The sequence below is a fragment of the Nothoprocta perdicaria genome, unplaced genomic scaffold (assembly GCF_003342845.1).
Source record: "Nothoprocta perdicaria isolate Ctin4 unplaced genomic scaffold, notPer1 scaffold_155, whole genome shotgun sequence".
In the NCBI taxonomy this organism is placed as follows: domain Eukaryota; kingdom Metazoa; phylum Chordata; class Aves; order Tinamiformes; family Tinamidae; genus Nothoprocta; species Nothoprocta perdicaria.
Window position 1 is genome coordinate 1,544,970 of NW_020454705.1, and position 12,310 is coordinate 1,557,279.

The 12,310-nt window shown below is 45.3% G+C and overlaps 1 protein-coding gene and 1 non-coding gene across 2 annotated transcripts; both read left to right on the plus strand.

Annotated features, from left to right (window-relative positions):
- Positions 1-491: 491 nt before the first annotated feature.
- On the plus strand, positions 492-9,005 carry KDELC2 (KDEL motif containing 2). The gene is made up of 8 exons (XM_026035056.1): positions 492-569; positions 854-1,051; positions 3,155-3,441; positions 3,836-4,052; positions 5,188-5,384; positions 6,329-6,523; positions 7,557-7,661; positions 8,482-9,005. Exons 2-8 carry the CDS (start codon positions 967-969, stop codon positions 8,605-8,607), a joined length of 1,212 nt encoding a protein of 403 aa, XP_025890841.1. The 5' UTR covers positions 492-569; positions 854-966; the 3' UTR covers positions 8,608-9,005.
- Positions 2,319-2,391, plus strand: TRNAV-AAC. The gene has a single exon. It is a non-coding gene; the product is annotated as a tRNA-Val (tRNA).
- Positions 9,006-12,310: the final 3,305 nt, after the last annotated feature.

Consider the following 12,310-nt stretch of genomic DNA (forward strand, 5'->3'; position numbering starts at 1 on the left):
GCAGCTGTGTGTGGATAGATGTGGCTGCAGGTCACTGCCAGCCTGACACCAGTTGCATTCCCCAATCCGCCAAAACCCAAGGCTGCAGCGGGAGGCCGCTCTGCTCTCCGCTGCTCCAAACCGTTGCAACTGGAGCGCTCCAGACCCTCCAGCGGCACCCGGAGCCCTGGGATCTCCCTCCCTCGTCCTCGCTGTGCGGACAGGCTGGAAAGCGAGAAACGGAGCCTTGGGGGCGGCCGCGGGGCGGGGAGAGGAGCTGAGGGGCGGCCAAGCCCCGGCCCCGGCCCGGCCGCGGCCCCGCTCCGCTGCTGCCGCCGCCGCAGGGGCCATGCGGGCCGGGCGGCCGCCGCTGCCGCTGCCGCTGCCGCTGCCGGTGCCGCCGGTGCTGCTGCTGCTGCTGCCGCTGCTGCTGCTGGCGCGGGCGGCGGCGGAGCCGGAGGCGGCGGTGAGCGCGGAGCGGAGCGCGGCCTGGGGCCCGGGGCTGGAGGCCGCGGCCGCGCTGCCCGTGCGCTACTTCTTCATCCAGGCGGCCAGCGCGGCCGGGCGCAACTTCTCGCGCTCGCCGCCAGGTACCGCGGCGGCGGGAGGAGCCCCGGCCCGAGCCCCCGGCGCCCGGCCCGGCCCGGCTCGGCCCGGTCCGGCTCGGTTCGGCTCGGCCTGGCTCGGTCCGGCCCGGTCCGGCTCGGTCCGGCTCGGCCCGGCTCGGTCCGGCCCGGTCCGGCCCGGTCCGGCTCGGTCCGGCTTGGTCCGGCCCGGCTCGGCTTGGTCCGGCTCGGCCCCGCGGCTCCGCGAGGCGCCCAGCGCGCAGCGCTCCGCGCACCGCCCCAGCTCCTCTCCCTTTCTTTTTTTTCAGGAGCAACACTGTTCAGAGTGGCGATTCAAGCACTTTCTCCCAAAGAAACCAGCAGGATTTACACCCCCAAGCCTCTGGATCGGAATGACGGCACTTTCCTGGTGCGCTATCGGATGTACGGGAGTGTCCGAAAAGGGTTAAAAATCGAGGTGCTTTTTGGGGATAAGCACGTAGCTCGCTCGCCTTACATTTTGAAAGGTAAGGGCGTTATTTAAAGTAGTAGTTGCGGGTGGATTAATTGACTGCTGGAGGCAGAGGTGGCGAAGGAGAGGTCACTGTTGACCCCTTTCCTTTGAGTCTCATCAGAAATGTTCTTCGTAGTATAGTTCTTCATAATTTGTATACACAGATACAAGACATAGATACAGAAGTGCGCAGGTTATGCTCCCTGACCACCTTGCCGCTGAGTAAGGAAACGGATCTGTTCGGATTTTGTAGGGAATAAGGAAAGAGAGGAATACTTGTTTTTACCATAATGGATTTTTTTTCAAGCAGGAACTCATATTGAAGGCTGTGTTACTTTTATCTAAAATAAAAACGCAAATGAAACCAAACTAAGAGAATCTGTGCCCCAGAACATTATTGCTTAAATGTGTCCCCGTGTGATTTGTATAAAGCACAATCCGTTATAATAACAAAGATGAATTTTTCCTGCCACATTTAACTTTTTCCCTTCCCCCAGCAGAGACTAATTCATTACTACAGGTCATTACTACATAGGAACTATGGCAGGGAAAAAGGCAGGGAAAAGGGAAGCAAATGTTTCTCTTAACCCTAATCTGCGTAAGTTCCCTCTCTTGCTCTAAAAAGGGGAGCTATTTAGCAAGGAAGGAAATCTAGTGTGAAGTTACTTCTCTGGACAGTCTCGTTTCAGCTTAACACAGTATTTTAACCAGAATGATCATGCTTAATTTTCGTAAAACATCCTAAATACAAACTATTAGAAATTTCTTCAAATTGAAATAAAATTGCCCTGAGTCCTCAAGGTAGTAGTTTGCTTTCCTTTTACTGGAGCACATGAGCACACTTTGCTGCAGCTCTGATGATATGACAGAGACCAGAACTTGTTTTAATAAAAGAAAATAAAGTCATTTTTACACTTTATTTGGCTCTTGCTTATACGTAAGCTCTCTGACCCGAGAGGACAGAAAAAGTAGTTGATTAAACATGGAAGAAAACTCCGTATACTGGAGGAAATGACAACTGTATCAACCTTCTGCATTAGGTTAAAATTAGCAGTGCAGTAGCAGAGTGTTAACGTATGTGGATAGGTAGAACAATTCTTAGTATTCCATGTGGTTGGCAGGTGGTGGGATTAGGGAGCTCGGTTTTGCAGACAAACTCTGCTCTGAAAACGAGCAAGGAAACCCAGAGGTTTTAATTCCCGAATGGAGGGAAAGGCGGCGGTGCCGCTCGAGTCCCTCGCTGAGCCCAGGCATGGAGCAGGGAGCAGCCCCTGGCACCAGTTTCCGTAGTGTAGTGGTTATCACGTTCGCCTAACACGCGAAAGGTCCCCGGTTCGAAACCGGGCGGAAACACCCTTTTCATGGAGCGCTGCCCTGTTGTGGAGCAGCTCTGCGGAGGAGGAGCTGGAGTCCTGGGGGATGAGGTTGGCGAGAGCCAGCAAGGAGGCCCATGGGATCCTGGCTGTATGAGGGACCCTGCCCCTCTACTCAGCCCTGGTGAGGCCACATCTGGAGGCTGTGTCTGGTTCTGGATCCCCAGAACAGGAGGGATGTGGAGCAGCTGCAGGAAGGGCTGCTGAGTTGCGCAAGGGACTGTTTGCAGCAGCTCCCCTATGGACAAAGGCTGGCAGAGCTGCTCGACCTGGAGAACTGAAGGCTCCAGGATCTCCCCAATGAATTTAAATTCTGAAGCAGGGGTGTCCAGAGGATGGGGCCAGCAAGGAATTCATTCAATCCATGGAACACAGGGGGTTCTGACTGAACCTATGGGGAAAATTTTTCCTGTGAGTGTGACTGAGTATGGGAACAGGCTGGTTGTGGACTCTCCATCCCTGGAGATATTCCATGGCTGGGCAGTGCGCTGCAGGCAACTCTGCTGGAGCAGGGGGGTTGGACGGGATCATCTCCAGCAGCCCCTTCCAACCTCACATGCTGTGATTCTATGATATGAAATAGTATAGAAGATTTTCCATAAAATCTCTATAAAACTAGAAATCTGACATTTAAAAATGTAAAGCCACTCTAATTTCTGGATGTGTTTGCCCATGAATTTTGGCACCTATGATTTATGTGGAACATTCACAAATACGGAGCCTTAGCGCTTTGTCTTCCGCAGGACCAGTTTACCATGAATATTGCGACTGTCCTGAAGAAGACCCTGGGACCTGGCAGGACACGCTCTCTTGTCCACCCCAAGAACCGCAGATCGCTGAGGACTTCACTTCTTTCCCCACCATTGACCTTCAGCGAATGCTCAGGGAGATCCCAACAAAAATCAGTCACACGCGGGGGGCGATGGTCCATTACACCGTCCTCAATAACCGCGTCTACCGCCGCGCCCTGGGCAAGTACACGGACTTCAAAATGTTCTCCGACGAAATGCTGCTTTCCCTCGCAAGAAAGGTATCAGTTCCTGTCATTCACTTCACACTATTATATCACACAGTGCCACAACGGTACTGAACTCACTTTTGTATCTTCAGGTTTGTGATTACTGAAGCAAGATTTCACTTTTACTCATTGGTTAAGGTGACTGTTTCGTTAGGGATCGTTGTGCAGAGGATGGGAAATTGAGACTAATTTGATGGGAAAGCTGCAGGAGCTGAGGTGCAGTCCTGCACACTTTGTGCTTTCCAGGTGTGCTCCATTCAAGCCAACTCGCCACATTTATGATGTCTACCAGGCCTATTGATTCTGTGTGAGACAGGAGAACTGAACGTTATGCTTTGTGTAAGATTGATAAAGAGCAACGTAATTATATGGTTGTGCTGTTGTCCTTTCCTGGGCATACATTCAGGTGCATCTTCCTGATGTCGAGTTTTATCTTAACGTTGGAGATTGGCCAGTTGAGCATCGGAAAGCGAACGACACCCCTGGCCCCATCCCTGTCCTTTCGTGGTGTGGCTCTGTCGAGTCCAGAGACATAGTCCTCCCCACGTACGATGTAACTCACTCGACGCTTGAAACCCTACGTGGTGTCACAAATGACCTTCTTTCTATTCAAGGCAATACAGGTAAATTAGAGGTTATAAATTTAAAAAGGGAATTTGTAATCTCATGAAAGATGGGAGCTACATTTAATAATGTGTCTTCAGTTCACGAGCGCCTTAGCTGGTCTCCTAAGAGAAGTGGTTTAGTCTTTACTGATTCCAAACACTTCTAACACTGTCACTAAGCAGGAGTCTGGTATGGATTGAAAGCCAAAATGTAAGGAGTCTAGTTCACAGGACTGCTCCATTTTGCTCAAGGTATTTGCAGGATAGATACTGTGACCTGTCAAGGAAAGCAAATGTAATTAAAAGGTCCCTCTTCTCAAGGAAGGAATTCAATGTGCTACTTTTAATCGATTTGTAGTCCTTCTATTGATAGTGATGTGCTCTGTCTTTGTAGCTGCTTACATAAAAACACAAAAATGAGGTTGAATCCTGGAAGAGATAAACCAGCACTATGTTGCAGCCTCTTTCAAGTAAAAAAATACTGTTTGGGTAAAAAGAATAGCTTAAAGAGGCCCCCTCCAAACTCCTCTTCCAGTTTTCAAGGAAATGCTGGTTTTACTGACACGTGTTTCCCCCTTCCCAGGAAATTAATGAATACGTACAGATCAGATAAATGCTCAGCAGGAGAATTTCCATTTTTTTATTTGAATAGATGAGCGTTTCTCTTACTGCTGTTTTAAAATTAACTTTTAATTATCAGTTTGAAGGAGTCTCATTTTATAGATTTAGCACAGCTGCTTTTCCACCAAAGCCATGACAAGACTTCCACTTTAGAGGGTCCTTTAAGGACTTTCTCAGCAGCAGCTGAGAGAAGGAAGTACTTAATGCGTTTTAGAGGAGGAAGCAAACAGAGATGAGGTCTGCCAGGTTCTTGCTAAGTTTTTGGAGGAAATGGAAAGAGCTTGGCCATTTTTCCCTCCAAAGTCACTATTAAGTGACTTCTCAAAGCTGACTGACAAAATTGCTAGATAACAGAAGGGGATTTTACTAAAGAACTTCTAGTTTTGGGGACAGACATTAAGTATTATTTTCATTAGATCATTTGATTATAATCTCTTCTCCGGCTTCCAAGAGATTTAAAGTTTTACTTGATCAAATATATAATGAGACTGACGTTGCTGTTCTCTTTTGTCTTATCGCTCAACATCTGCAGGCCCTTCCTGGGAAAACAAAACCGAGAGGGCTTTGTTTAGAGGTCGAGACAGCCGAGAAGAGCGTCTCCATCTTGTCAAGCTATCCAAGGAAAATCCAGAACTACTGGATGCTGGCATAACCGGCTATTTCTTCTTCAGAGAGAAAGAAAAGGAGCTGGGAAAGGCTCAGCTCATGGGCTTCTTTGACTTCTTTAAGGTAGCGAGCAAATTACAGTCTCAGATCAATTCTGCTCTCAAGTTGGTACCGGCTGAAAAGCCACAACTTAGTTTTGCCCCCTGCACTCAGCAAACAGGGCAGTTCTGCTGCAGCGAGAGCGCTGCCTCCCACAAGGCAGGGATGACGCCCGTAATTACAATCAGGGTGACAAACTTCTGAAGGAAGCCACTGCCCTTGGTTTTTGGAGTCCCACCGACTTCATGGGTGTTGCAAATAGACCCAGAAATGAATGGATGATGAGCGTTTTCTCTTTGGGGGGTGTGTTTGGGGGAGAGAAGAAGGCAGGTGTCATAAATATGAAAACATAGGACAATTTTTTTTAGGAGCAAGTACATGATGGGTGGCAGAAAGTCCTCTTAGTAACAAGTTAGAAGATGGCTGTTTTTGTTACACCTCAACTCACAAATTCCACAGCAACAAAAGTTTAAAGTGTCAAGAGGCCAGAGCCCAATAAAAGGCAACTCTAGTACATGGCATTTGAAGTTCTGTTCCAGAAATCGATATATCAGAAATGCTGATCAAGAGATCTGACAGAGCACTCTATTCGTGGTTACTTTTTGCATAATGTTTGGCTTATTCTATGTAAGTGAGAATCAATTTATTCCTTCTGAATTTATGTATAGTTAGTTGTAGGTTTATTTCCTTCCCAGCACTTGTCCCTGTTCTGTTAGAGGACACTTCAGCATCAGGAAGCCCACGTGTCCAAAGCTCTGGTCTGTCGGTCTGGGGCTCCAAACACCTGTTTCCCGTTAATGGTATCCAGAACTCTCTGGAACTCCACCTGCTTATCTCTAAACCAGGCTCAAGATGGGAATTTACATGCGTATTTGTAATGATTTCATGCCTGTGAGAAGGCTTTGATAGAGTTCAGTGTCCTATTCTGATTCCAAAGTGTTCCCCCTTTCTGTTTCTCCGTATTATAGTACAAATACCAGGTGAATGTGGATGGGACCGTAGCAGCTTACAGGTTTCCCTACCTGCTGCTGGGTGACAGCCTGGTACTGAAGCAGGCTTCTCAGTACTACGAGCACTTCTACGCTGAGCTGGAGCCATGGAAGCACTATGTGCCCGTCAAGAGGAGCTTGGAGGACTTGCTGGACAAAATAAAATGGGCCAAGGTATGTGCCATTACCCCTTCAAATTCAAAAGGATAAAAATACATGTGAACAACTTATCTTTACATGTGTGAACAACTTACCTTGGTGCTCCCTTCGTTTTGTAATTCCACACATGTACTTTGCATGAGCAGTGAGCCTATGTCCTGAGGTAACATGGAGTGTGTTTTGTTGTTGTTGCTGTAGGAGGGGAAGACCTTAATTTTATAGTGAGGATGCATAAGAATTAAATTTAGATGTGTTCAGGAGTATTCCATGAGTCAGGGGGTTAATACGTAGATGAATGCAGATAATTTTCAAAGAAACTCCCCAAATTGTTGAGAGTAATTGATTTCTTCCACGACTGTTCTTTGTCCTGACTAGGGCAGAGGGAATCATGTTCATGGACATCCCATTTGCATGTACAAAAAAAGTCACTATTCTGTAATATGCTCAGAGTCAGAAGCTGGCGTTCGGCAACCAGAGTGATTTGGTAGGACTGAGAAGCACCATTTGTGCTTTAAACTTAACTGTTAGGTCAAAAGCATTAGAAAATATTATGTTCTGGAGAGACTAAAGTTCTTTTTAAAGGATCAGATGAAAATACTGAAAACTTTTAAAGAGCAACTTGTGAGCAAGTGCATGCCTGCAAGTGTTCATGCTGACATTAGCAATAGTTGTTTTAAAGGTGAATCAGGCAGAGTTATTTCAAAAACACCATGAAGTGAGGAAAACACTGAACTGTGCTCAGGAGAGGACAACAGCTGCAGCTTTGTGTTCTGTGTAACAAAATATGTGTGGAAGATGTCAGACCAGCTTATGAAATGGCCTGGAATAAAACAGCAGAGCAAACATCAACTGAGTTTTCCAAATTGTACAAAACTGTCATTAGTCTTTGTGACCCGTTTGTTCCAGAATTCTGGAATTCAGTGTGCTCTTGCAGCAACTGTGCACAAAACTGCAGATCTGCATAGCTCCCTTAATACAAAAAATATGCCAGACAGGACTAAGTCACTGATTGCTCAATTACTCATTTCTGTTTCTTTTTGATTTCCAGGAAAATGATGAAGAAGCAAGAAAAATTGCTAAAGAAGGACAGTTAACTGCAAGAGAATTGCTTCAGCCTCACAGGCTTTACTGCTACTACTACAAAGTGTTCCAGGTTGCTAAAACAGATCATTTAATTGCTCTCCCTCAGCTGCTATTGCCACAGATGCTACACTTTTCAACTCATTCTTTATTCCAATAGCAGACATTACTCATATTATTTACAGGAGAAGAATTAAACAGCCAAAACTTGCCTCCTCATCGAAGAGGCAGCAGGACATAATAGTGGTTTTACAGAATTAGAGATTTTTTTAATCTTCCCTCTATCCTTACTGTTAGTCCTGTTTTCTGTGTTTTGCACGGGAGATAATAGGACATAGGAGATAATCTGTCACTCAGATGTCCCACTGAATATCTACACAGCTGTATTACATAACACTGCATATAAGGAAAAGAAATCCTGGCTACATGGCTGGTATAGTGGTGAAAGATGGTTAAACAGGCCAGATTGTCATTGCTTCCCCAGGAGACGCAGGTCACTAAGAAGAATGACTTTTATGTTCTCTGAAAAAGCTAATTCTTTTGGTTATCTTGCTAGGCAGAGTGCAGGTCTCAGCTCCAGCAGCCGCAGGTTGACACAACCTTTGGCCCTGCTCAGCTCACACGAATGACAACATGATCTACATAGAGTGGTTAGAGGCCCCCGTAATGACAATATTCAAATTGACATTAATAACAGGACAGGGGATGATATTAAGGGAGGTGTTCAGAGGCAATGCAGCCTATTAGTAGGTGTGTTACGGAGACACCTTGCAAACAGGCTGTACACAATGGCACAAGGCGCCTGCATAAAGGCGCCCTTCGCAGCAGGAAGCTGCTTCCTGAATTATATGTTGGTGCTTTCAGCATTCTTAAATGTTGTTTACATCTTTCAGACCTACGCCGAACGCCAAGCCAGCAAACCTGAAATTCGGGAGGGCATGGAGCTCGTGGCCCAGCCTGGCGACGTGGACGCCGCCTGCAGCTGCCACAGGAAAACGCCGCTGAGGGAGGATCTGTGACCCGATGGAGAAAATCACTCACGGCGCAAGAATTTAAATAGGATTTAAGCTGTGAAACCTAAGACACACACTAGCAAACATCCTTAGTTAGGTATTCTGTGTATTTGCCTCTTCTTTTCGTGCTGACTGTGATCTGCAGTGGCGGTGCCCACCGTTCTGTCTCCATGATGGCCGCCGGGCGCGGCAGCTCCTGGGGCCTGGTCTGCCCTGCTGGGCCACGAGGATGAAGAGCAGGGCGAGCGGGCACCTCAGCTGCACGGAGACCCCGGCACCCACATCCCGGGCGGGCAGATCATCCCACGGGAGCGTTCACAACACAGCAAGTCAGTGTTAGGATTCCTCGTAAAGTTTACCTCAGCGTTACAGCCGGTCTTGTATACAAACCCATTTTCTAACTAGACAATTAAAGTTTCTATTTGACATTTACTGTTTTCCAGTGTGGTTTGGCGCTGAGATTACCTTGGGGTGTGTGACAGAGTCGAGAACGCATGATTTGGTATTTATCAGTGTCAGAAGGAAATGGAGGGGGCCAGGTCAGAATACTGTTTTTATGAGCATTTTGCAAGCCTCGTGGCGGTGAATCACCAAGGCCAAATGCTCCTGCAAAGCCGCCTGCGGAGCTGCCACAATTACAGGGCTTTGGGTGCCAGGGCACTGCAAACCTGTTCCCTGCCCTGTCACCGTCTGTGGCTGTGAGTACAGGCACCCATCCACAAAAATAAAAGGATGTGAGGAGCGCGGGTGGGAGCTGGGTGACATAAAGGCTGTCCTATACGTAGCCTACAGGCTACAGTGTCCCGCGTTACCTAAGCGCTGGTGAAGTTTTAGAGTACCCAGGTTTTGCTTCTGGGTAAAGCTGAAGATGCCACCAACTTTCCTGCTCTGGTTTGTGAGCTACTTTTTCCCATGCCTGAGTTCCCTAAGGGGAGTTTATCCATGTCCTGAATTGATCTCCTGCTTCCCTAGCCTTGCACTGACTGAATTCTGCAGGCAGTGGAGCAGCGATCACTGTTTCAGCTCCAACTCATGACAGAAAAAGCTGTGCTGTGTTTTCTATGTAAAGCCTGGGCATTTGAGGCCTTGAGGAGCCAAGGGGCCATTTTCCATTGCTGAAGCAGGCACTAAAACTTAAGCATATCTTCTGCTTTCCTTCTCCGGTTATATTACTTTTTACAATTAATTTCATGATATACCCGTTATATGACATGGGTTTTATCCTCATCAGTAGGTATGGAAGCACTGTGCTCAGCAAGAGCAATTAAGTATATTAGATAGTGGAAACAATAAAGTTTTGCCCCCTTGTGCACACGTATTTCAAATCAAAAGTCCCCAAATTATCTGTTTTTACTTTTTAAAATGATGAGGGAATAGGAGAAGGCAAGATACACACTATATATATATATATTATTTTTTTTGCAGATATCTGTGTGGGAAAACTTGCCTTGCCTGAAACAAAAGTAAGTCTTTCAAACTGAAATAAAAATAGGGTGAAATATATATGGTTATTAATCCAGTAAATGGGAATATTTCATTTCTCCTTTTCCCCTCTCACAAAAAGGGAAAACATATATTCTAAACTTGTCTCCCTCCTTCCAGAAATCCTTTACTTGGGTAACAAGCATCATTTCCATGCAAAAAAACCCAGTTAATCACAGAAGGCTTCACAGATGTCTTAAAAGCTCACAGGCAAAATAGCCTGAAAAATACAAATACACTCATCTTCCTGCCAAAACGAAAACCAGCAACAACAATAACAAAACAGTTGAGGTTAGACTAATAAGAGGAGAGATTAAAAATGCTTAGTAATTTGAGGAAATCTGGTTTGATTTATAGCTTCAGATTTTCCAAAGATAAAAAGAGGATAAAGCCTCTCTCGTGTCAAATGGCACCGTCTGCAGTTTCAGTTCTAATGACGAGCAATCCTAACTGTCCCTGCAGGCCAGGAATGATGTCAAAAATGTTTGAGTTTGATGACAGGATTAACTCATTGGCCTGCTGTGTTACAGCAATTGCTTAATATTCTCTAATACCTGTTTGTACACATAAAGCATAATATATACAGTGCACATGATTTTACAAACTACATACATAAACTACATAAACTAGAGTTCCTATTATTGCACTGTAGTTCTTGAAGAGTAAATCTCCTGCAGCCAAATAACTGCTGATAATTTAAGAAAATATTTATTTCTGATTTTTTGCTATGGTGATTTCAGCTTTCCATGCACAGCATAGAAATTACTATATAAAATCAAATCTTCAGTTTTAAAAAACCTTAGTGAAACTATCAGTGATGCTGCAGACAGGCTGCTTTGTTTGGAGTGGCCTGTCCTGGGATCCAGGGCCAACATTTTCAAACACAGCCATATGAAAGTGGCCTGACTGCCATTAGTGTTGGTCATGCAGAACCTATATGAAAAACTGAAGGTCCAAAGAACTTACATTCTTTCAAATTCCTTTAATATTAACAGTTTTGTATCATGAACACTCAAAAAAACCCCCAAAATCCACGGTCTTTTATGTTAACTAGTATTCAACTATATTTAGGCAATCACATTTGTAAATACTTACCTTAATTTCATTTTGAAATGAAAACCAGTAAATTATGATCCATTGGCCAAGAAGGCGAAATAAATTCGGTATATTTGCAAACTGTCTTTTTTGAGATTTACTTGAAGGTAACTAACACGCGCAAGTTTCATGACAGTACTGCGTCCAGATCTGCCTTGTAGATTCATAATTAAAAAAGAAAAAACAAACTATAAGCAAGTCTGATGGAATGCCAGATTCCAGCATCACTCCCGGGAAGCATACGCCCCACATTTATTACATTAGGGAGTAAATTATTTAGTTAGGGAGAAGAGCTGACAGGGAAATTGTACATCACTTGTTTAAGCATGTTTGAGAAGCTTGCAAAGAAATGATAATAAAGAAAAGACGCATTACATAAACCTAGGATATTATCAGCTGCTTTACCACGTCAGGTTTTCAGAAGCGTGCATTGGTGAAGGGCAGTGTTTTATTTGAATATATTATTAACTTCCCAAAATATAACCACAAGAATCTGACTAACAAGGGTGCATGAATACCCTTTGCTAGCTTTTGTCTTGAGTTGATTATGTAAGAAAATCTGTAATGTAAAGAGTTATGGCCCTAACTTTGTATTTTGCTTTAAAGGGGTTGTTCTGTGTGTCTGTCTGGGGACATCTGAGAGCCACATGCCTTAATCGTGCCCATCATGCAGGCGGTGAGAAGTGAGAGAAGACAGATAGATGTTCCAGTCCCTTCATCATCTTGGTCCCTATACACTGGATCCTCTCTAGAAGCTCCACATCCCCCTTGTCCTGGGGAGCCCAGCACTGCATCCAATATTCCAGGTGTTCATGCCAAAGTTTTTGCTGTCGCAACAGAAAATTATTCAAACATGGCATTAACTTCGCCATGAAAGCAACTTCGTTGTTATGTTTTGGCTGTCATAGAGAAAATGGGTTAATGTGGAAACTGTTTTTGTTCCTAAGTGATGAAGCCTTTCTGTGCAAATCCTGGCTGTCACCTCTCAGGAAAGGTAATTTGGCCAGGAGTGTTCATTTCATTTGATGAAATGATATATCTGTAAAATAAAATAAAGCCCCAAACCAACCACAAAATGCTCTGCTGATAAATGTTGCTACCTTTTTAAGGAAAGGCTGATGTTATGGTATAC

Excerpts from the sequence above, each read along its gene's own strand:
- KDELC2 (XM_026035056.1), top strand. The coding sequence starts at position 967 with ATGTACGGGAGTGTCCGAAAAGGGTTAAAAATCGAGGTGCTTTTTGGG. Across the intron at positions 4,053-5,187 it reads TTCTATTCAAGGCAATACAG|GCCCTTCCTGGGAAAACAAA; the intron begins GTAAATTAGAGG and ends CAACATCTGCAG. Across the intron at positions 6,524-7,556 it reads ACAAAATAAAATGGGCCAAG|GAAAATGATGAAGAAGCAAG; the intron begins GTATGTGCCATT and ends TTTGATTTCCAG.